The sequence below is a fragment of the Amblyomma maculatum genome, chromosome 6 (assembly GCF_055883805.1).
Source record: "Amblyomma maculatum isolate TAMU_Amacu chromosome 6, ASM5588380v1, whole genome shotgun sequence".
NCBI classification, from domain to species: domain Eukaryota; kingdom Metazoa; phylum Arthropoda; class Arachnida; order Ixodida; family Ixodidae; genus Amblyomma; species Amblyomma maculatum.
In genome coordinates, this window is record NC_139349.1 from 79,199,954 (window position 1) to 79,225,069 (window position 25,116).

General features: G+C 46.1%; 1 protein-coding gene across 1 annotated transcript in view; it reads right to left on the reverse strand.

The window, feature by feature from the left end:
- Positions 1–247: 247 nt before the first annotated feature.
- LOC146186081 (uncharacterized) overlaps positions 248–25,116 on the reverse strand; it is a 109,407-nt gene continuing 84,538 nt past the window's right edge. Inside the window, exons 4-13 of the mRNA XM_084606998.1 lie at positions 20,475–20,564; positions 19,648–19,713; positions 18,844–18,924; positions 17,988–18,041; positions 17,118–17,201; positions 14,338–14,511; positions 9,014–9,098; positions 7,664–7,787; positions 6,670–6,778; positions 248–1,442 (exon numbers count right to left, since the gene is read on the reverse strand). Of these exons, the coding sequence (XP_084463124.1) occupies positions 1,371–1,442; positions 6,670–6,778; positions 7,664–7,787; positions 9,014–9,098; positions 14,338–14,511; positions 17,118–17,201; positions 17,988–18,041; positions 18,844–18,924; positions 19,648–19,713; positions 20,475–20,564 (939 nt within the window). The 3' untranslated portion in view covers positions 248–1,370. The remainder of the gene's footprint in view (positions 1,443–6,669; positions 6,779–7,663; positions 7,788–9,013; positions 9,099–14,337; positions 14,512–17,117; positions 17,202–17,987; positions 18,042–18,843; positions 18,925–19,647; positions 19,714–20,474; positions 20,565–25,116) is intronic.

Consider the following 25,116-nt stretch of genomic DNA (forward strand, 5'->3'; position numbering starts at 1 on the left):
ATTCTTTTCCTCATGGATGACCTTTCATATGGTAGCAGAATCAGCATAATTACTCGTATCGTATTTGCATACGCGCGAGAACACTGGGATCGTGGGGAGATACGGCGTGCTTTCTAAGACACTCCGCACATTTGTTGTGAACAGTGGTGCGCAAACTGAACAGGAAGCAGTAACTGCTGCAAGCGCGCGTAACATGCATACACCGAGAAATGTGTTCCGTGAAGAACAAAAACGAAACTTTCAGCATCTATAGATGAACAAATTTATTATCAGTTCATTTAGTAACATCAGTGAATTGCACTTGGCTTCGTTAAAACACACTTTCCTTGGCGATAAATACAACAGTTGTGATGAAAGTGGGAGACCCATCTTGAAACTAGCAGTGTCATGTCGCCAAGAAATTCCTGAACTGTGGCCTATAAACGTGTATGCTTTCATACCAGAACGAAGCTATTTAGAACCGACCATGAACTCCGCTTTAATCAATGTAGATGCCTTTGAGTCTAAATGGGCATCACGGCCTTATTTGCGAGTAGACATCACCTGGTTTAACATGTTCATACATTTGTCGCTTTGTTTTGACAATGCCACGGAAAGTTATGCAAGAAACCCGAGGGCCTCGCAAGAATCGTGTGCGGTTGCCATACTTTGTTTGAAGCAGGCGCTTCAAGAAAGCTGCATAATCACACTGCAGATACGAGAACTCCTCTTCATAGTGACATCAGCACTAAAAGAGAGGCTAGCCCACTTATTCATTTGTGGTTTTGCCAGCACGATGTTTTTTGTATCATTTTTAAGCCAAGCTTTTTATTGACTGCTGCAATAGACCAAGCCAGTCGCTCAATTTGCAATAAACCAGTGCAATTGCGCGTATGGTTTGCTGATTGCACTGTAAAAAACTGGCACAGAAATATCAATGCTTAATTTCATGTGCCACACAAATGCTTTTCTATTGGCTTAAATACGTTGGTCGCTGACTTAACGCTGAAGAAAATGCATATACAAGATTGGTAAATTGTTTTAAAAAGGAACAACCTAGTCGAATTGTCCAAGATGTATACTAAAGCTGGCCTCCCCGCCCATCTATGCTCCCAGCCCACTGCACTGGTCTCCTTTTCGACACATGCTGTTCCTAAGACGGATCTCAAGCCATAACGAAAACAAATCGAAAAATAAGTCACTGGGTCTGCCCGCATATGACTTGGTTAACAATTGGACTCGCACTTTAAATAAGTTATCAAACTGTGCAAGTAAGGCATGTCGATGGCGCGAATCGCTAGGCACACACTGAAGACACAACGATGCGACTATATACAGGTGAATGAACGCGATGCCTGAGCGAAGGAGGAAAACGGCACCAGTCGAGTTCCTCATATGTCCTCTTCTATCCAAGCCACGATCTTGCCGTCCCAACCAGGCACATGGTCATCGTCGTGAAGGACCTTATGGGCAGAAAAAGATGAGATGGTAAAGTTGCAGACCTTCTTGAAAATTAATTACTTATTATTTACTACTTTCATTCATTTCACACATTCACTTACCACTTACTCTCATCGTCATTTTCGTATAATCAACAAAGTGGTACAGTCATATTGCACAACCTACACATGTGCTTTGAAAGCGTGCGATGACTGGCATCCTGCACCAGACGAGCATCACTGCTGCCAAAATTATTACCACGGGCCATGGGGTGAAACAATGGGCAAAGCATTTAAAGCAATGGCTGGAATTCAACCCGGCTGAACCTAGTTTATAGAGCAGGCACTCCCCGGCTGTCCTTTCGTGACATTCTTACCTACTACCGCGAAAATAGGAGGATTTACGCACCCCCTGCCCCAAATCTCACAATAACGCAATCTGCTCATTGGCGCAAGCTTACAAAGGCGCACGGCCCCATACCCCATCCTTCTCCAAGGCCGCTTTCCTGACCAGTTTTCTTCTTCCTGCAAGCTCTGTGGCAAACCTGGCGACTTTCTACACACACTACTCACCTGCCCCTCATTCCCTCATCCTCTTTAACCAGAGGTGGCCCTATATTACTGGGACAAGCTGCTCCCCAGTACCTCCTATAAGGACCAGAGCAAGATTATTACATGCGCTCTCCCTCGGATAGCCCTCTTAGGGCTTTTCTTTGCTTTGTAAGAGGGCCCTCCGTAGATAGAAGGGGCTCTCAAATGTCATATAGGGGGGCAACACTCGCACCCTCTGTAATACTGGCAGTAAATGTTTCTACCACCACCACCACCTAGTTTATAGAGCGGAAGCTTGATTAAGCATGGTGAGTCATGGTTTGCTGTCGTTTAACTCTCTGTCTCCGAACGTCAAGGAAATATGGCCGAAACGCTGGTTCTAGCGTTCGACTCCTTCAAGGCTGTACACGAACCTCAATGACATCACAGCCGGGTATAGAAGACACGAATGTGTTGAGGGCAATTTAAGGGGCAGGTCCCAGGAGGCGAGCCAGATGGGCACCGGTGGCGGTGGAGTGAAAGAATAGGCAGGAGACCGGAAGGCTGTGCGGCCTTGTGAGGGAATGTTGTAGCTTTGTACAGATATGTACAGGTGCGAATAAAGTTTGGCAAGTGCGTGAAGTAGAAGAAGAAGCGAAGGAGTAGCAAGCTGGGATACCAGACCTACGCGCCGCACGTGAGAAGAAGTGAGCGGCGCCGGTTCCTCGCGCCGCACCTGAGGTCAAATCCCAGCGTCAGGTCCCCTTCACGAATGGCACAAGTAGATATGACGCTTTAAACTTCCTCCGCAGCATATGTTTGAGAGGAGTTGTCAAGGAAAGCATTGGTGTCGCATTATCATCTGGTCGCCAAATCTATAAAGTGCCGCAATCGGTACCAAGGTCTTTCACCTTCAGGCAAGCTATAACAGCAACCGCCATTTTTGTTTTCCCCATAAAGATAAATCGAACGGAGGTTCGTGCCACAAAAGCATGCTTGTTCGATTCGGCCACGCAGCACACTGTGTTGTTTTTACGCTCGCGGTATATCGATCAGTAAAGAAGATGCCGGGAAATAAAGTTGACAGAATGTTGACCTTCGCACGCCGATGCCGGGAAATAAAGTTGACTGAATGTTGACCTTCGCACGCCCGCTTGCCGCTCGCCTTCACTTCCGTCCGTCCGTTTATTTTGTTTCGTTTCGTTCGTTCGCTCACTCGTTCGCTCGCTCGTTCGCTCGCTCGTTCGCTCGCTCGTTCGTTCGTTTGTTCGCTCTCACAATTTGGTTTGGTTTTATGGTTTTGGTTTGCTCACTCGTTTATTCGTTCGTTTGTTTTTTCGCTCTCTCGTTTGTTCGCTCGCACGATTTGGTTTGGTTTTATGATTTTGGCTTGCTCACTCGTTTATTAATTAATTCGTTTCTTCGCTCGCTCGTGTGTTCGTTTGTTCTATTGCTCGTTCGTTTGTTCGCTCGCTCATTCATTTGTTCGCCCTCTCACTCGCTCGTTCGTTTGTTAGTTTCTTCGCTCGCTCGATTGTTCACTCACTATTTCGTTTGTTCGCTCGCTCGCTGTCACGCTTGTTTGCACTTCGTGTTCTCGTTTCATCGCTCCTCCGTTCGTTGGTTCGCACTTTTGTTCGCCAGCTCGTTCGTTAGTTTGTTCGCTAACTGAAGCGTTCGATCGTTAGTTTGTTCGCTAACTCATACGCTCACTCATTAGGTTGTTCGCTCGCTCGCTCATTCATTCATTCCTTTGTTCGCTCGCTCATTTGTTCGCTCACTCTTTCGTTCCTCCGTTTGTTTGTTAGCTGTCCGATCGTTCGTTTGTTCGCTAGCCCGCTTGTTCATATGTTCACTCGCTGTCTCGCTCCTTCCTATGTTCGTTCCTTTGTTTGTTCCCTCGCTCGTTTGCCGATTCGCTCGTTCTTTCGTTCGACTGCTCACTCGTTCATTTGTTTGCTCGCTCGCTAGTGCGTTGTTCATTTGCTCTTTGTTTGGTCGCTCGTTCGTTTGTTTTTACGCTCACTCATTCGTTCGCTCGCTCGTCCGTTTGTTCACTCGCTCGTTCTTAACTCGCTCGTTTGCTCGCTTGCTCATTCGTTTGTACACACTCTCGTTTGTTAAAAATCCGTTTGTTCATTCGCTATTTCGTTCGTTTGTTCGCTCGTTCATTTGTTTTGTTCGTTCGGATGCTCGTTCGTACGTTTGTTCACTAGCTCATCCGTTGGCTCGCTTGTTCATTCGCGTGGTCGCTGTTTCGTCTGTTTGCTAACTATATATTCGCTCGCTCGCTTGCTCGTTCGTTTGCCCAATTTTTCATTCGTTTGTTCACTCACTAGGTCGTTCGAAATTCGTTTTTTTGCTCGCTCTTTCGTTCCTTCGATCATTTGTTAGCTCTCTCGCTCGCTCATTCATTCATCCCCCCCCCCCCCCCCGTTCACTTGTTCGCTCGCTCACTCGTTTGTTTGTTCGCTCGTTTGTTCGCTAGCTCTTTCCTTCGGTCGTTCATTCATTTGTTCCCGCTCGCTCTCTCGTCTGTTCGCTCGTTCACTCGTTCGTTTGCTCGCTCGCTCATTCGTTCGTTTGTTTGTACACTCGTTTCTATCGTTTGCCTGCTCACTCTTTTGTTCGCTCGTTCTTTCGTTCGCTTGCTTGTTCGTTCGTTTGTTTGCTCGCTAATTCGTTTGTTTGTTCCCTCGCTCGGTAACTTAATCGCTCGCTCTTTCGTTCGCTCATTTGTTCGCCCGATCATTCGTTCGTTTATTTTCTCGTTCGCTCGATCACTAGTTCGTTCGTTTGTTCACTCGGTCACTAATTATTTTGTTCTTTTTTCGCTCGTTCGTTTATATGCTCACTCGCTCTTCATTTGTTCTCTCGTTCGCTTGTTTCCTCGCTCGCTCGTTAGTTCATTTGTTTGTTCGCTCGCCCGTTCGCTCACTCTTTCGTTCACTCCTTTATTCGCTACTCGATTGTTCACGTGTTCGCTCGCTCATTCCGCTCACTCGTTCTTTCACTCGTCCGCTCGTTCATTTGTTCGCTCGCTCACTCGTTCGTTCGTTTGTTCGCCCGTTTTTTCGTTCAGTCGTTTATTTATTTGTTCGCACGCTTACTGTCTTCTTTTGTTCATTTGTTCACTTATTCCTATCGATTGTTCGCTCGCTCTTTCGTTCGCTCCTTCTTTTGTTTGCTCGCTCGTTTGTTCGTTCATTTGGTCACTCGCTCGCTGGTTCGTTTGTCTGCTAGCTCGTTCGTTCGTTTGTTTGTTTCTTCTTTCGCTCATTTATTCGCTAGCTTTTTCGTTCGTACATTTGATCGCCCGCGCGTTCGTTTTTTTTTTTTTTCGCTCTTCATTGGTTCGCTCGCTCGTTCGTTCGTTTGTTCGTTCGTATATTTGCTCGCCCCTTGTTTGTTCGTTCGTTCGCTTGTTTGCTCACTCGCTGTCTCGTTCGTTCGCTCCTTTGTTCGTTCTTTCATTCGTTTATTTGTTCGCTCACTCGCCCGTTCGTTTATTTGCATAATTGTTCTTTTGCTCGCTCGCTCGTTCGTTTGATCGTTCGTTTGATCGTTCGTTTGTTCACTGGCTCATTCATTCGACGTCCGTTTGTTCATTCACTCGTTTATTCACTCGCTCGTTCGCTCTATCGTTCGCTCGTTTCATTTTCGCTCGCTCTTTCGTTTGCTCGCTCACTCTTTCGTTTGTTCGTTCGTTCGCTCGCTCGCTCGTTCATTTACGTTTTCTTTATACTCCTTAGTGCACAAGACGACAAGAGAGAAGCCGTTCTATATTGACTTGAGGAACCCCTGTCCCCCAAACTAAGCTGTTAGCAGCGGTACAGTGAAATCCATTAAATAGTTGCCTCCTTCTTGTTACCAAAATAAATCAATGTTATCAAACAGAGCAAACGTGAGCATGCGAAACAAAATTCACATAGGTGCTTGTGCAAGCATACACACATACACAGGCCAACTTCACACTTCCTTCAGTGGCTCTTTATAAGCCTCTGAATTCGCGTCTTGCACTAGCTTCATTCTGGTAGTGGTGGTGACAACAATGTGCCCGCCGAATAAGCCTTACAATATTCACGACGACAATTTCTCGGACTGTGACCTGTAGTGAAAGAACGGCTGCGACCATTTCATAAGATCAGTATATCCAAAACGTTCAAGGGAAGCTTTATTTACACCCACAGATAAATTTACGAGTCCTTGATAAACAGCACGGACAATGCTGACCAGCAACTCTAGTTGTTTTTCAGTAACAATGAAGACTGTAGGGCAAGTCATTCACTACTTACTTATATAACTAACACCATACTACATGCTTCACAACGAGCAATTATACGCTGCGGCACTGCACAGCAGTAGGGAGCATCTATTCCCATCCATGAGTCCGAAAGAAAAGCCACCAGAAGTAAGTGTTACGATATGACGCTTAGGTTTCATGTGGAAGGAGAATGCAAGCGACATGTGACGACACATAAATGATGACCGAAGGTATATAAATCACCTTCACAGAGGTCAAGCATGGCATGGGTGTGTGCTGGGCTTGTGTAATATTGCAATAAGACTCTCTTCATTCGAGTCTGTTAATCGTCTGCTCTTACTGTCAGGTCCGCCAAGCCGTGGCGTTGCTAGAACCACATAGGAACAACGACAACAAGAATCCGACAAAATTAACTGAATCATTTTATATTGCCTGGTGACTTGCCTACCAACTCACCTCTTCTTTTACCATTCCAAACTCAGGATCAAGCGTCTTGAAGTGAAACCTGTACTGGCCGGGACGGTCAAACACTACTTTGAAGTCTCGAAGTCGGATGTCGCTGAGCCTGTTGGCAATGGTAGGGGGAGAGGAATAGAGAGATGAAAAGGGTTTTTCCCTAGTCGGAATAAACGCACTTTCGAATTCGAGATGAGGATGTATTAATTACAAAGTGGAAATCGACATGGGGCAAGTGTGCAATGCGCAGAACTGACAACCATTGTTCAAAATGAATAAATACCATTGTACGATAAACACAGACCAAAGCGGCTACCAGCCAGAGACATTGAGAAGGTTAGAAAATTTGCTGCATACATACCTTGGCGTCTGGCTTGATACGGAAATAGATAAAGGTTAGGAGAGACCCTTTTAATTTTTTTCTGCCGTGAACTCCGCTCGGCTGATAATCATTTCGAACTTTTTTAACGATCCAAGCGTTAACAGCGTTAACGTGCTGTTGACGAATGAGCACTGGGAAGTGAATGCCACCATACCTCCGATTAAAGCTATATATACCACTATAAATGAATAGGGCTTTCTCAATGTCCCAGTTGTAAATAAAAGGTCACCCTGGTTCAGGAGCTTGAACCCGAAAACATCACCACACGTGCTGTTGACGAATGAGCACTGGGAAGTAAATGCCACCATACCTCGGATTAAAGCTATATATATCACCATAAATGAATAGGGCTTTCTTAATGTTCCAGCTTTAAATAACAGGTCGTCCTGGTTCAGGAGCTTGAACCCGAAAACATCACCACACAAGAACAGTCGTTCTACCATACAGTGAAATCACGATAATGGCTTGATGGTGACAGGGAGAGGCCTAACAGATCATTAACTCGAGACGGAAACATCGTGCAGTTCAGTGGAGGCCAACTAGGTGAAGCAGAATACCGACAATGTACTGATTATGATGGGGGAGGAACATCAGCATTGCATGGATACATGCCTTTTGGGTATGGACGACAGGAACGGCGTGACCGACCGCTCGGTGTAGTAGATCACCTTTGTGCTCGGCGGTTGGGAGGAGTGGCCGAGGGATGCCGGTGACTCGATGCGGTAGCCGGGATACTCTGCACATTCGGGATGACGAAAGGCAGAGGGTGACGATCGGTCAACCATAAAGACGCCGAACAAAATGCGTGTAGGCAAGCAGGCTAAACAGCGGCAAGTGTAGCGCACTCAAGTGAGGTTATCTGCCTCATACATGCCACGCATTTACTGGTCTCTTAAACGTTTAACCTAATTCTCCTGTCCAGATGGGGCAGCGCTAAAGAGAGGAGCATTTCAGGCACAACAAACATGCAGTATTATTTATTTAAAAAGACGTAAATTGATTTCCTTTCACTTTACCCGCTTTGTTTGCCCCGATAAGCAGACAAACTAGACAAGTGTTCATATATAGAGGCTGACACGTTCAGCTACTTCTCTTAGATGCAAGTTCTGCAAAAACCCCACTGTAGTCTTCGCACTTGCACACGTTTTTGGCCCTAATGTTAAAGGGGTACAGACACCTAATTTTTGGTGCCCTGTTTTATTCTTTGCAATGATGCGTGATACGTTAACGCACAGGGATCACCATTCTGCATTGCCTGCGACCGGTAATTAATTTATAATTGTATTTCGTTTGCACCTGTCTATGTTTCTTAGAGCCGAGCGCTGGCCATGGCGTCAAAATTCTATACAGGTCACGTGAGCAGTGGAACTGCATTAAATCCGTCCTTTCGTCGTTTTGATTGATTACAAATCAAGAATTAGCCTGCCTCGAGAGTTGCAATTACAACGGGAGAAGGAACAGTGATTATACAATGTTTTCTTCGCGCCACACGTGACCAATACTAAGCTTTACGTATTAGCCGTTGACCGGCTGTTAAAACCGGAACCAATATAAATGAAGGAAAATATAAGTTATAAATTATTTAGTTCCCGCAGGTGAATACTACGTGATGATACATGTACAGTAATGTATCACTTATCATTAACAAGCGGAAAACATGCAACCCAGATATGGTGTCTGTACTCTCCACTTTGAAATCTCTCTACTTTGCATGCCGGCGTCGGAACAAGCGGGCACTTATTTTTTTTTTTTGTTACTGGGCAATGCAAGCGACCATGCAGGCGTGGTGGGATGCATGGATCACATATGTGTCAGTAGTTCTACTATTGGCATGCTGCAAACTCCTGTAGAGAGCATGTGCACCCGAAAGGGGTTTTACAACGCATGCCGACGCAAGGCGGCACTCTGTGCACTCCAGAGGGGCCACGCATAGCAGGAAGACATGCATAGATGTCTAAGAACCTTCTAACGTTGTGATTGGTAGCCGCCGAGGGTCACCCGTCGAGTCGAAGTTGAGCCGGCGTGCAGCTCCATCCCTCAGGGAACCCTAAAAGAAAGAGAAGCGGTAAGAAAAATGAGGAACATAATGATGTGCACGCCGATGTCACGGAAACTGCATAATTAGGAAGAAAATTACGAGGACGTTCAAGCTTCGCCTTAACACTTCAAGTAAACCAGGCCAATTTAACAGTACCGCGCGACCGTCGACCGCCCAGTGCAGAGGTTAATAATAATAATAATTGGTTCACAGGAAGGGAAAGGCGAAGTATCTGTCACACTTGTTTCTGTGGACACCTGAATCGCGCCGTAAAGGAAAGGAGGAAGGTGGGAGTGAAAGTGGAAAGAGAGAAAGGGGAGCCGTAGTGGAGGGCTACGGAGTAATTTGGACCACCTGGGGATCTTTAACGTGCGCTGACATCTCACAGCCCACGGACGCCACTTCGTTTCGCCTCCATCGAAACGCGGTGCAGAGGCGCCGAGTCGTAGTAAAGCGGAAATCGGGAGAGGGAACAAGCGTAGGGGCAGAAACATGCTGTTTGGGCGAATCATGTCTGCTTGGCTGTTCTGTTCCATCGGAAGCAATCTCGCTAATAAAGTTAATGTCGAAGTTCTGAGAGTGCCTGTTCTGCCTGCTGTGTTCTTGTGGCTTTGATTGAAGCATCCCAATCGGAAAAAGCTACAGAAAGTTTTCTGATGTTACGACAGAATTTCTGTGCGGTTTTTGACGGGAAACCTGTTGTGACAACAGAATATTCTGTAGTAACATCAGAAGTTTCTGTAGTTACAACAGAAAAGTGCTACAGAACTACACACAACAAAAATATTCTACAGAAAAAATACAGAACTACACAAAAGTACTACAGAATTGCAGAAAAATCTGATGGTTACGTCAGAACTACAGGATATTTTGTCGTATTTTTGACACATTTCTGTGTTTTTTTCCACTGACTACACTATATACACTTCTCCCCATTTCCATTCTGCGGGTAATGCCTCTAGAAAGTTTCTTTTGAAATTAATTACTGTGCCAAAATTGATATCCTCGACAAATATTTTTTTTTTCAAGAAGTAGAGACTGCGTATAGTTATTAGGCATGCTAAACGTTTTTCCATTACAAATGTTATCCGCACTACATGCAGAGGATAAAAACAAGTAGTGGCTGCTTCTTGGGGCGTCAATGTATATTAGCCGATTGCGGGCAGTGGTTGCGTAACACTAATCAAAATAGCCAAGCAGAAAGCGCTCACTGCAGCAGTTGGAATCGCGGGCATGTCCTTGCTCTCACTTGCCTTGTTATTTCCTAAGTCTTCCGGGCAATCGACGGTCACGCGGTACTGTTAAAGAATTGGCTGGATGTATATGCGATAGCGCCCCTAAAATTGTCTTTTAATTCTGTAAATTTTTATGTAATTTTCTTCTTTAAAATCATAAAGTTATAAAATGATCATTACTGTCACATCAGTACACATCCCAAACGTATACATTAGTATGTCATACGCACCAGAACGCGTTCACTAGGTGCCCTTCTGACACCCTTAGCACCAACCATCCTTCGTGGCCTATGTGTTGCGTGCCCGCCAAGTATGCAAAAAAAAAAAAAAAAAAACAATGGCGATAAATTTATTTAAATTGCATACATTTTCCGAAATATTTTAATTACAGGGACTTCTCTAATTTTGGCTTCGTTTGGACACTGCCCCATTTCGGGAGCTTTAATTGAATGTGGGGTTTCGGAATTATCGAGCGAGGCAATTTTGTTGTGATGTCATGACGTTGTCGACCAATCAGGATTTTTCTCGACCGCCGTCTGCGGTGGCTTTTCGGCGGTTGTTGTTGTTGTGGCTGTAGGAAGAAGGAAAAGAAAATGCATGGGCTCGCTACTGGCTCTATAACTGAGCCACCTCCGCTGCCTCGTGCAGACAGAAGGGGGGAAGTAGAGAAGAAAGGAAAGGAAGAGGGAGAGAAAGACGCGCTCCGAAACAACAGCCGTCGTCCACCACCGAAACGGTGGCGGGTGCAATGACGGCCTACAGCAGATAAAAATTCTGTGGCAGGCTAGCCACCGCCGCAAGCTGCGGTGACCTACCTTCTCAGCCCGATCAGGGGAGTATTCTCATTGCTTTTCGGCGGAACAAGCTGCATACTATATTGTATAAAGACTAAGCAAGAAAGTGGAGAGGGCGAAGGAAGGCGGGCCAAGCTGTTTACTTCCTTGGAAGTAAACCACTCTAGGTGAGAAATGTCCGCCTCTCGTCACCATCACCAGCGTTTCTAGCGCGATCATTGAACATGGAAATTTATTCTGGGTAATTGGCATCTGCATTGTCGTTGTCTTTGTCCTATGCCAAAGACAAGCGCCTGTTTTTTTTTTTCTTTTTCAGATAATTGCATGTCGTAACTTAAAATTTTCACTTTGGCATACTGATCGATGGGAACGTTATCTCACAGGACCGGGAAGTCGCCGCTCTGTAGAGTGACCACTGTGTAGAGCCGGAAGAAATGTGAGATTAGAGCGGGCGTTTTCATAGGGGGAGGAGGCGAAAGGGCCTCGTGGTAAGGCTATCGATATCACTCTTTTTTTTTTTTTTTTTTTTTACTCCAGACGAGGGTAACAGGAACAGTAATCATTTTATAACACTGTGACTGCGACAAGTATAGACAAGCAGCTGAAAGCCACGCAAGAGTGAAAAGCTCACTAACCGACATTATGTTCATATACGCTTAGCAAGACCCTGTTCCGTATTCCAAAACTTCGATCCATTGAAGGGACTACCCGCTGGCTCATGCACAAAAAAGCGGATGCCAAACTCAGCTACTCGCTAGAGCTTCGCCGCGTGAATCGTCCAGATAGACACGCATCCTTAGCAAAAAAAGCTCGATTCGGCGGTAATTCGCTTCTTGCGTTGTGGCCTGCAATCCTACAGAAAGAGAAAGCTATACGGCATCGAACGGAAAGTTCGATCATGGCTTGAAACGCACTTCGACGTCGTAGGGATTGCATAGCATCCAAGCTTAAGAGCAGCTGCCGAAAATCTTTGTTTAGTGATATGAGCAAAACATTATTTCAAAACCTATCTTAAGAAAAAATAACAGTTATATTACGACACATAATTTCGTTTCTTTAGTGTTTTGTGCTTTAGAATTGGATTGATTTGTGAGGTTTAACGTCCCAAAGTGACTCAGGCTATGTGGGACGCCGTAGTGGAGGGTTCCTGATAATGTCGGTCACCTGGGTTTCCTTAACGTGCACTGACATCGCACAGTACACGGGCGCCTTGCTTTTCGCCTCCATCGAAAAGCGGCCACCGCAGCCGGGATTGAACCCGAGTCTCTGGTCTCAGCAGTCCAGCGTCCTAAACACTGAGCCACCGCGGTGGGGATTGAAGGTTGAGGTGAAGCGTTTTGTAAAAAGACTAACATTTTGAAAGCATCTGGTACATTTTCTTGTTTGCCATTTTTCCTTGTTTTTCTACATTCTTCCTTCCTTTGAAGCTATCCTTTGTAGCCGTATGGCTGCGCTTGGGTGGATGTCAATGAGTAATTACTTCATCATTACAAATTACTCCACCTTAGGGGCTTCCCCTATATATTTGATGAACACAGTTCCCACTTCGAGTTATTGATCAATTCACTCTCGCCCTACCATCTGATCTGCTGACTGTCCTGGTTAGCTCATTTAGTAGGACGACTGCCCAGAAAGGCGGTGATCCCGGGTTCGATTCCCCGGCCAAGACAAATTTTCCTTTAACTACGAAGTTTCTGAGAAAGCTGCATAGTTTTTCTTTTTAGCCCTATGGCTGTGCTTGGGTGGATGTCAATGAATAATTACTCCGTTATTTTCACGCACTGTAATTCATGTGCTCACAATTAGTTTCCTGAACAGAAATGCGTAGGATGGCGGTGTAGCTATGTTATCTGGGTTTAACGACCAAAGCCTGCACATGAGCTCCGGATTAGTTTTCACCAGCCGAGAGTCCCTTAACTTGCACTGATGCCTGACAGTCCAATGGCGAAATGCGACCGCCGCGACCGCGGAGCGCTCTCGTGTCATTGGGCGCCACTAGCCGAATGCCACCACAAGGGCATCACCACAGGGCGGATTGAAACGCTTAATTTCTTATCAGACTATGCACGTAGCCGCGAACTGACTAGCGTGCTTTGCAGCTCTTTGCATGACCGGCGTAGCGTACCTCTCACTACGATTAAGGCCCCCACGGCAACGTGGAAATTCAGCTTTTGTTATGGCCTCTCTGCCCCAAAAATCTGGTGTAGAACATATTTATGCAACACAGTAAAAGCCGACAATGTCTCCGCAACAATCGACGACTAAAATAACTTTCTGATATATTCTGGGACAGAACCTGCCATAGGAGAGAATTTTTAACTAATTTACGAAGAGGAACTGGAAGGAGATTACGAACTCGAAGAGAAATATTTCTGATAAATGAATATTTCCAAACATAAAACGTAGCAACAGAGGAGTTATGCGTGCTGTAGGAGCAACCATAAGATGCATCTAATATAGCGGTGAGCTAATAATAAGCGGGTGGTGCTACAAAACTAGCCAGCACACCACCTAAAATAAATAAAGTAATCATATTGCAATTAAGTAACATAGAGACTAATATAATATTAAAATTAAAGGTCTACTTGTTTCTGCAACGCCTTCGGTAAATAACAAGGTCCAGCGAAATCCGCCTATTGCCTCCAGTCAGCTGAATTGGCTTCACTACAAGACATGCGATGCACCAAAAGTTGGCTTTTTTGCACAACAGTAATGTCGCGTGGAAAACGGGTACGCCAGGACAAGCACGACCTGTATTCCCCACATTATTCTCGTTACGCGATTTTAACGCCGTATTCGCTTGGCCCGCGCTTTTTGCACGACTGGCGCGCCGTTAGCGATGGCGGGAAACCGTCTGGAGAAGAGCCACTTGGAAGAACGTCGCATGCCGTTGAGGTATATGGAATGCTAAGATGAACTAAAATGCGAAAAAAAAAGAAATCAATCGTGCTGCACTTCCGAACTTTTTTAGAGAGGGTTTAGCTATTCGGTATAATCAATAATTCGTTATATTCGCTTTAACAGATACAGAATGGACTGCGTCAGCATATGAAGTCCATATCTACGCTAGCGCACGGCGCGATATCTGGACACGTAGTACAAAAAAACAGCGGAGGCCAGGAAATGAAATCAGAGTATTATAGAGCACATCGATGACATCATATTTGGGTCGATTCACAGAGACGTCACATGAGTGATCCAATCATCGCCTGTGCGTACCGTGGAGGAGCAGCCTGCAGCGGCGGCCATCTTCTCCATGCAGGTGACTCGTTCCAGCAGCGTGCACAGCGACTGTTCGATTGTGTCCAGTGTGTGCTGGTACGGGTCGTCCAGCCGGAAGCATTGGCGAAGGCTACTCAGGGCCTCCTGCGTCACACGAAGCTCCTCCCGTTGCTGCACGCAGCGGAGAGCGCGCATGGGTTATTACAAAGATGTGAGCTTAAGCAGAACTCTATTACAGTTAACCCCTTGAAAAAACACTTTGGTAGAAAAACACGCTTTCATTTCTGAAAATCACGACGTTGTGGTAGGAATATCCTTACCTTAATGTCATGAAAGCTCATAGAATACATCTGCTATTTGTACTAGCATTAGCTGAGTAAAGAAATACCTGAAACATTTAGCGCGGATTCCGAGAACCGGGCTTTATTTTAGCTTCTTGCCCACGAAAACCTTGATTATGGAAATCCAGGAGATCCAGGTCGTTAAAGTTCAGTATGTCGATCTGATGTCTTCTGACCTGAGGCTTCATTTCTCTCGAGGTGAACCGCGATGTACAGGCACATAAATGAACTTCTTAAACAGCTGTACTCTTGAAGGATTCTGTTTCTGATTTAAATGAGGGAAGACATCAAGGCTTCCCACATTGGGCTACAGGTTTGAGCATCACACTGAGGACTGCTGTGGCTGTCATTTTCCTTAACACACCAAAGAACAACGCATGAAATGACGATGCTACATACGTTATATTATACACTAATAACTGAAGTGCATTATATTGTTTGTTGTCTTTCGCTCCCTCTGCCCCCTTGCTCACGGGCGCAGTAGCCAATCGCACGTTGGCTGGCCAATCTGTCTGCCTTTCTTTTCTTCTGTCTGTATATAATTCTATCTTCCCGGTTTATTATCTCGCCCTTCCACAAATGGAGAACCAATAATCCATATTAAAGCGACCAATATGCACAACTTGGCCGTTTCCAGTCTGAAAGCGTGGCAATAATTTTCAATCATGAAATGGACGGAAGAAGGAATAAACAAATGAATGAATCGTTACAAAAAATTGCGTTACATTCTGTGAAAAACAATAGCCACCTGAAAATGACAAGGCGCAAAGAAAGATAGATGATAATTACTTATCACTAGTGTGGTGCAATTTGATGCGTTATAAAATCAGAAAAAAAAAAAGCCCTAGCCATCTGTGTCAAATTCATTTTTCTTTCTTCCTATCTATGCACATCATTCTTGGCTGCTTTTTTTCCTCCGCGCAACCATGACTCCGGGGAGGTCAGCGCGCGACTTATTCGACGAGCTTCGTGGTAGGCGACGAGTCACGCAAACGGAGAACCGTCGAATCGTTAGTCACACAGCGGGGACAGTTTACAAGCTTGCCTCGGCGCCAACAGCTTGATCCCGAAATAATGGTCTTCTCGGGCGGCTTCCCGCCGCGGAAGAGTGACTGCCTACCCACGAGTACACGATGCAAGAAAGATAAACTCGGATAAAACATATTGCGATCGTGGAGACAGTGCAGACTGCGTTGCTAATACTGCACGAGGACACTCCGTGAAGGCGAACCGGGCGATCTATGTAGCATGATACATGGCATGCTGCAGTGACTGACTGTAATAAAACAAATGCACTAAAGGAAGTTTTCAATATGTAAAAACAAAATACGACTGCGGGTTTATTGAATGCAACTGTAGCCGTTATCAGAGTTGTGTGAGATAAAAAGAACCTGTTTCACATCCTGCACCGCATCGAACTCGCCAAGAAAAACTCCAAGCTTGCGTCAACTGAAGCGTAAGTGCTTGCATTAAAACTAGTGTCCGTCCGAGTCCCAATTACCATGCCAATATTCAACGAGAAGAGTTGTGTGAACGAACCAAACTGTCACGACTCTATGACTCTATCTGACATTGAAGAAGGAAGTTCGTATTCTGTGTGTATAACGTCTTCACCAGCGTGCTTCACTGCGTACTGTGTACTTTTTTTTTAGAGGGGGGGGGGGGGGGGGGGAGAGTAGAAGGCGCGGGGGAGACTACGTTCTGCACGGACGGACATTACACATAACTATCAATAGTAATACTATCGTAATTATCGGTACCTAGCCGCAGCTTGACAAACACTCCTCAGCCAGACCTACGCAACTACCAAAGCCACAAGTTAGCTTTACCTTGCTTCCGAATGCCCTTAGCGCGTTTTTTTTTTTTATATTTCTTAAATTTCCCTTCTTTACTGCGGCTACATTGCTTCAGTAGCTTTGTTTACCCGTTCGTTTTAGAAGTGAGGGTGTACCGCAAGAGCTCAATGATTAATCTTTTCTTCTCCTTCTTTTTTTTTTTTTTTTTTTATAATGCATAGGGCTGCAATGCGCACAGAGTGGTACAGCCTAAAAATTGTTTTGCAGTGCTTTGGCTACCAGTTTGATAGTTTTAATAGGTTTTATAGGTCTTTATAGATTTTGATAGGTAGTTTTTTATGATGGTGCATAGTGCAGGCTGATAAGAAAATGCTTAAACGCGTAGCCACAACAGAAGTCTTCACTAGCAGTCGTGAAAGGTCACACAACTGTCGAATCGCGCTTCATCTGATGAGCTCACTCAGTTGCATGTAAAATATCCGCGGTCGTAGAAACAAAAAAAAAAAAATCTCTTAGGGGGTAGGGGAGGAGAACAAACTGCGCACTCACAGGAACGCAAATTTTTACTTCACTGCCAGCGCCACTGCTTGGCATTTGGCAAAGCCAAAGTAGCTGAGGCGGTACTATACAGGACACGCACCTGCGGGCGGTGGTTGAGCGGCAGGGGCGTCGTCCGGTCCAGTGGCTCGAGCGCGGTCGCGTCGTCGCGATGGTCCAGTTCCTCCTGCGGTCATTAATTACAATATCACACACGCGCGCTGGCGCGCAATTTCGGCGCTCGGCCACTGCTCCGCGCGGCAGTGGCGACGCAACTTATTGCGCAATTATCCTCCCACATTGGAACGTCTGGGCGACCGCCAGCTGCATGGATCGTGGAATGCTCTATAGCTGTGGCGCAGATAGTGAGCTCGATGTATAAAGATAGCATAAGTGAGCCAGGCAGTCCGTTCGGTCTTGGATGGCTGCAACTCCGGTGTATACAGGCGAGGGTGTGTACGTACGTTTAGAATGTTTATGAGATTGACCTTTTCCGCGTCCGAACGAAGATATTGGACTCACAACGGCCACTTCCTGCTCGCTGTCGAGCATACGCACGTAGAAAGCATAGACCGACGAAGATTAGGACAACAGACAAGAGAAAGTCAGACAAGAAGAAAATGCTGTCTTGCGTATCGCGTTAGATAAACACCGCTCGTGTCACTTATATTTTGAACAGAGAAAAGAAATCCATGTCCTAATTTCGTGACATTTGTCCCATGGTGGTATTACGAAACCTAGACACGATAAGCAGTTATACGATAGTATGCATTGCAATTTGTAATGTTACACACTACGTTATAGGCACACACGCAGTTCTTTCTTGTCTCCTTCTACGCCGATATTTTGCCTTCTGCCTTAAAGACTGAGTTCGCTCCCCGCGGCTGCCACATATAAGCCGATTTCCTTTGGCGAACTATGTAGTAGTGCACGTTTAGCCAGCAAAGAGAATAGGACTATATGCTACACTTACCTCGAGCTTAGAAAGCAAGTCGCATTTCTCCTTGAGCTCTTGTTGAAGCAGCAACTGAAAGAGCACACATAAAAAGAAATAGTAAGATCACCTCCATTCTGAAATAAATATATGTAATGCACGTTAACAGAACATATGTAAATTGCATACCGAAGAAATGTGTTCCATTATGTTCATTTTTGTTTGTACTGTTGCTATCTAAAAGTGACTTGACCCATTCCTTCATGAGCCTGAAGAAGGCTGTAGGCCTACAGTATTAATTAAAAAAAAAATGTACAAGTAATCTGATGCGAGTGCCTTTAGGGCCTCAGCAGATTTGCAGCGTTAGTTAACATGGCATCAAATTGACCGTTTATTTACTGTTTCTCTTATTGCGAATAGTTGGCGGGGGAAAGCTGCCAGATATTTTGGTTCAAATAGGCCCTACATGGGGAACTTCACATTTATTAAAGCTGCATTCCGGCACACAAGAGGACCATCATATGCGCACAAGCTTCAGTGAACTTAAAAAAAAAAAAAAAAAAGGTAACCCTTCTCTGCATAAGGAAATTTTGACGCCTATGTCAGCGAATTTGCCTTGCGCTTTTGTCGGTATAGTGGTGTCGTGAGTAAGCCTCATCACATGACGGACTGCACGTCCTAATCGCGCGGCATTTCATGTGTAAACGAGGGATGTCTCGAGAACAGAATTTTCTCATCGTTGGCACTTTGTTTTCCTTTTTATTTTAGGAGGTTATTTTTGCACCAGTCAGGAGATTAGCAAGGAAAACTATTGCATTTAGAAGTCAATAAGCTCCTTTCGACTTCAGTATCAGTGAACAGATCTTCGGCAAAAGGATCACCAAACGGGGCTTACGTTTTCTTCATGGACCCGCCTTGTCGTGTCGCATTCGGCGCCGGGAACTTTTGAGAGCACTTCATCCTGAAGGTAGAGACTCTGCACCGCAAGAAACGAACATTGGAGTAAGGTTTAGGATACCGCTGTTTAAAGCCAAGAAGAGAAAAACTTCAAGCAACAATGCCAAGCCATTGCTCAAAGTTGAAATGGAAATCCTGCACTTGTTACAGTCCCAACTGCAAATAACGTGTCAGTGACTGAAGAGTTATGTCATTCCAAAACGCGGCCAACCGGGCTTAACTGCCCTAACACCTAGCGCATACTAAAACTGTGCGAAGGTGGGGAGGGGGGGAGGGCTGAAAATGACGTAGATCTTTGCTATAACTCTGCTATTAGCCACTTAAAAATGAAACAAGGTACGCACAAGTTCGCTCACCACCGACGTATGCCAGAAAGTCGAGTCATCAACCTTGCCACATGCATTTACGTAAAAAAAGTACGTGAATGTAAACCAGACTGACTACACAGTATTGAATGCAAAAAGAAGGGGTGGGTGAAGGGGGGGGGGGGGGGGGGCTGCTTCATATTCTAGCGAATAGTTTGGACTGCCTGGAATGCCATTTGTGATAATAAAAAAATTGTCATGCCTAGCGTTAAACTGGAATGATCGCATCGACATTCTAAGATGTGCCTACTTGCGCATTACCCATTCTCGACTGCACGCCTCTTTCAAGTGGCCACATTCACCAGCCGCGGCACGCGTTGTGACTGCCGTGTGAAAACAGCCACGTGAATGCAGAAATCTGCGGTGGAGTCACTTACAGATTCTGGGTTTGAAGTTGCGTCGCACTGGACCTCCGTTGACTCCGTTGTAACTTTCGCGGCTCCCTGCATTTAAAAAGAAAAAAAAGAAAAAATAAGAAAAACTGATAACACTGTAGCCTACGAAATCAGTGCAAGATGAACATTTATTTCAAAATGAAGGCAAAGGGGCACGAGGACTCGGGGCAAATTTTTATGCGTACTTCGTGAGGAAGGCCTAAACCAACGTAATTTTCAATGTGCAAAGTCAGTTTTGTTGCCTATGAAAATAAGTAGTTTCCCAGTGCTAACGACTTCTCGAGTTCCGCTAGTTTATGTAACGAGCTATTCGTCGGTAGTGTTCTTGGTCATCCTGTGCTTCGGGCCAGTAGAGCACAAGACATAATAACGCACTTCCTATGCAGGAAGGGCATGGTCTAGGTAGGGTAAATCAAGCCACTTATAGGGAAAAATTTATTTGTGTACAAAGAGAGAGTGATAAATGACAGCACCAATTAGAAAAAAGTTTAGGACATGACGGCCCTTAGCGGCCCTGCAGTGATTTGCTTAAAATTTCAGCACTATTAACAGCGCATCCCATATGTCTGGATATTTCTGCAGCACCTCGTCGATTTGAGCGCTGTCATTAAGCCAAATTGGCGTCCTTGATTTCGAAGTGCCGCTTAAGTCCCCGGCCGAACACGGCTGGTGGTTACCGTCCTGTCACCCCATTAAGTAACCGCTACTGGTGCACGCCAACCCGACAGACATTAAGCCCCACTGCTCGCTTGAACTATTTCAAGTTGAGACCGGTGAACATGTAATAGTTCACAGTTTTCGGCACGTACATTCGCACGGTGACTGCCACCGCCTTTGTCTCGTTCGGTCTTTGACTTGTCCGAAGGCCTCAAGCTGTGCCGGCCATGGCCCCTGAGTAGCTGGAAAGAAACAAAAGACAAGGAACGTTGGCATTTTTGTCCTTAGTTGATCACCCCACGATCTGAAAGCTTCAAGAGAAGTCCGCACAGACTTCATTGTTCTAAATCTATACACATTGTGTTTATTACTGTTCATGATTTAAACACGTTTTATGTAAAATGCACCCTTAGTTACAAGACAATAATCGCGAGACCATGACCTCGTAAAAAGGGGCGCGATCATCTTGTTATTGCCTCCCGCGCCTGAAAAATGACTGTCCTTTGTTGTTATGCCGCTGAGGCACCGCAGTAAAAAGATGGCTTGGGCCTCTTTCACGTCGATAAAAGCGCAGTAAATTTATTTCCCGTGTTGCCGCAGTGAAAACAAGACAAGGGGTGAAAACGAAGAGGTGCTAAGTACGGCGGGGTTCGTGAAGAGAAAATGCAATTCATTTTACCCAACATCCTTACTTCTCTTTTTATCAGGCGCGCTTCCTGCCTATTATACCGAAATCAAAAGCACCCTTTTCTCATTGCCACGGATGCGGAGAAAAAAAGATAAGAGCTTCTAATCCAAGATAGAAGACAAAAGATAAAGCATTACACCGCCATCAACAACAACAAACGCAGACGCTGCCTCACGACAGGGCGCACCACGCGGGAGATGCATTTAAAGAGCTCCTCTCTTTAATGACTGCGCTCCGTCTTCTGGCCAGGTGGACGTCGACCTGGTAGATAGACACGTACACACCGACCGCCGCCGCCGTCTCTTCCTATCGTCTTTCCACCGAGCGTGTCTGAGACCACTTTCCGCTCCTTTCTTTGCTTTAGTTTTGCCCACGAAAGTGAAGTAACCCGCGACGGCTGAAGCACAGCGCGTTTCCCAAAGCCGCCTTGTTAAGCGCATTGCTTCTCTTCTTCTCTCCCTTTCAGCGGTGTCTTCTTCGGCGCTGCCTTCAGTCGGCCGACCGGCGAAAGCAGCGTGTCCTAAGTTGTGACGGCCGCAATTTGGGCAGTGGAGCGCGACACGCAGGGCGTTTCTCGCGTTGCGTCAGCAGCTACCGCGTCCCGACGCTATTGAATGCAGTACGATGGAAGGTGAGAGCCTCAAGACGGTCCGACGCTGTGGTATACAATAGCCGCACCTTGTCCTCCAGCGAAAGTGGGTACAGGAAGCTTCGCAGACAGTAGCCATGGCACTGATATATCTGGACTTTCGAGTCCCGCAGGAAATTTAAGCTTCCTAAGACACTTCGGTGCGGAGGTCATTATGACAGTTCTTCCTCAATTTTCTATTTCGCTACCCTGAACTAGAAACAAAGTTTGCGACCCGAACCTTAACTTCGGCAAGGCTTCAACTAATGCCTCAGGCTTTTCCAGGCGGTTCTATGACTTCACGTTCTCCGTTTGGCTTATCAACCTCTTGGTTTAGAAGCCTCACGGTAGCGCGTTTGATCCTTAATGTGAATGTTGCCTTAACTTTGGGGGCGAAATTGCAGCATCCTTAACGAAATTCATATGTACCGTCTTTGCCAAAAATAACCAGGCTGCACGGTTTGCTCCTTAGCCCCGTAGTTAAGCGTTTATAGGACATGCCAAGTTATTAATCACCTGTACGGAAAGGAAGGCCCTTACTCTTATCTATAAAGACCATTTTTTGCCTTTTGGAATAGATCAAGGGTTCCAAATACGGGTGAGAAGCAAACCCTGCAGCCTGGTTACTTTTGGCAAAGACGGTTGTTCTTTCACTGACTACAGAGAGTCAAAACTAGTTACTCATTTGCCATGCAGTATTTGAGTTTGTACAGCACGAATAACTGCTTTGAGGCGGTAAACCACTCGGCTGTCAAACCGGTTCGACTCGATCGGAATGCACGCAAGCTGTTCTAATCACTGCTTCGCCTTATTACCCGCTTATACATCTCACTGTCATAGCCGCACATAATTGATAGTAGCATGGATTTCAAAGAATAAGAGACATTGTCAAAAATCTGCCCCGTTAAGCTGCCGCATTCTCCTTATTCCAACTCGTGCAACGCCAAGCAAGCATTTCCATCAGAAGTTGTAGCACTTACATCGCAATGCCGGTTGCGTATATCTTGAAGCCACACTCGAGACACACCCTAGTCAGCAGCCACCTACGTAGCAACACTGGACTCCATGTACGATCGAGGGATAGTGGTCACGTAAATCCATAACCAGAGAATTTCGAGGAAGTACTCTACGAATGCGCGCTCAATAGACGACCACGAGAAGATCCGAAGGTGCAGGCCCTCGGAGAGCGTGGGCGGGAAATCATCATGCAGGACATGCCGAGAGGATGCGACAACGGCGTAAGGGCCCGGAAATGCGTGCCCGACAAAAGGAAAACGTTTTTTAGTGTCACTTAAATGACATATTCAAAAATACGCTGCGAATTCCTTTGGCAGTGACTCGATGATTAACCGGTCCATTCATCAGTAGCTCCGTAGGGAGACGTCGTATAGCGCGGAAATCTGAAACGTCATTGATGATCGCTTGGTATTATTTTTCGAAATATATCGTTCTCAAGAAGTGTGCCTTCGGGGCGAAGAGTGCTGATGCGGCAGTGAACAGCCACGCTGCGCGGAAGTGCCCGGATAGAAATCGCAGAACGGCGGCAGAGCGAGGGCGAAGCGAGGCCGCTGCCACCGTGGGAAGTTGCGTGTCGCGGTGGGGCCGTGTGTGCACCAACGGCCGAGGAAAGTGGCGCGCCGACGCAGACCCTGAGCGTGGTGCGGCGACAGGTGTGCATTTGAGAGCGCCACTCATTTTATACGGGTGGCGTTGGTACTCACGATGGAAAGGAAACGAGATGTGACCTTGCTGGCAAGAATTCTTCAATCGGTGTGGTGTGGTTTCATCATAATTATCACCATTTCCACCAGCCTTACTACACGCGCCGTAAGGCAAAAAACCACTCCCATGTAAATGCAAAAGGGTCTTATGTCAGCTGCATCCACAAAACTCCCGAAATATTCGTAATCTCATCCGCCCACCTAACTTTCTGCCACCCCCTGGTATACGCTTGCCTTCCCTTGAAGTCCTGTCTTGTAACCATTGAAGAGCAACTGCTATAGGTGTGGTTTGCTTCTACTTATCTGCTGAAGTGATGGTGAATGCAAGAGCGTAGTTTCACACCAGAATTTTCGTCAGTTTTCTAGGTTTCGTCGACGAATGAAACTCCATGTTGGGATGAGCGCTGTATAGCAGGCCTTTGGCTTTTTCATCTACATGTGAAAATCCAGCTTGCTCTTCTAGATATCTAAGTTCTGAAAGAAAGCCATAATAACCGCAGTAGAATGAGTGAGTGAGTGAGTGAGTGAGTGAGTGAGTGAGTGAGTGAGTGAGTGAGTGAGTGAGTGAGTGAGTGAGTGAGTGAGTGAGTGAGTGAGTGAGTGAGTGAGTGAGTGAGGGAGTGAGTGAGTGAGTGAGTTAGTGAGTGAGTGAGCAATTGAGCAAGTTAGCGAGTGAGTGAGTGAGTGAGTGAGTGAGCAAGTTAGCGAGTGAGTGAGTGAGTGAGTGAGTGAGTGAGTGAGTGAGTGAGTGAGTGAGTGAGTGAGTGAGTGAGCGAGCGAGCGAGCAATTGAGCAAGTCAGCGAGTGAGTGCCTGCGTGCGTGCTAGAATTTCCTTGTTTACCGTGTTTCTTTTCATAAGGTTTGGAATTATGTGTTTCGATAGGCACGAACAGGGATATGACCGACAGCAATTAGGAATGCTGTAGAGCCCGGTGTACAGCTGGCATCGAACTGCCTTGAGGAGCCCACCCTTCTTCGAAGTGAATATAAATTGTCCGCATTTTTTTAAGAGCTAAGGTAGCGTCAACTCTAACGCGCAGTATACAACGCTCCACAAGCAGCGAACCAAGTCGGCCGGGAAGTCCAACAACCACGACCCGCCAATTCAGAGAGCGAAGCCATAGCTCTTCCTTTTCTCGAGCACTCTTGAAATTCCGGATTCGCTTCGCCGAGGAGCTCGCCTGCTCTCCGGCCGTGTATGCACGGCACTCGGGCTGTGTGAGAAAAAGCGAACGCTGTGCAAACGAACCGCTAACTCCCGAGTCACGAGAAGGAAACACCACGCCTGCCCGCCGCGCGGCTTCACTCCTGCGAAGGCGCGGACTCTGAAACGTGCGCGTGCTCTCGCCCGTAATGTAGGTTACGCGTATTAATGTATGCGGCCGAGCCAAGCGCAAAATGCGGCAGCAGCAGCCCGTGATGAGGCGAGGCGTCGGAGAGGAAATGTCTTTCGAGTGTACGCGTGTGAAACGTCCAAGAAATGTGAAAAAAAAAAAAAAAGAAGTCGGAGAAGGAATGCGCTTAGTTTTGCGTGTACAGACGCAGGTATTCTCCGTCTCAGTGCATTATGTGCGGAAAATAAAAGCAGAATGCAGGTATAACACAAAATTAACGTAAGTGCTATCAAGTGGAGCGACTCGGGCGTAAGGGAACGGTGAAATAGGTGTAGACGTCACTTTTAAGGAAGGCGTTCACTACAAGACTCGCTGTGTCACACTCAGCGATGTTTTGTTGGCAGTGGGAGAAGAATGCTTTT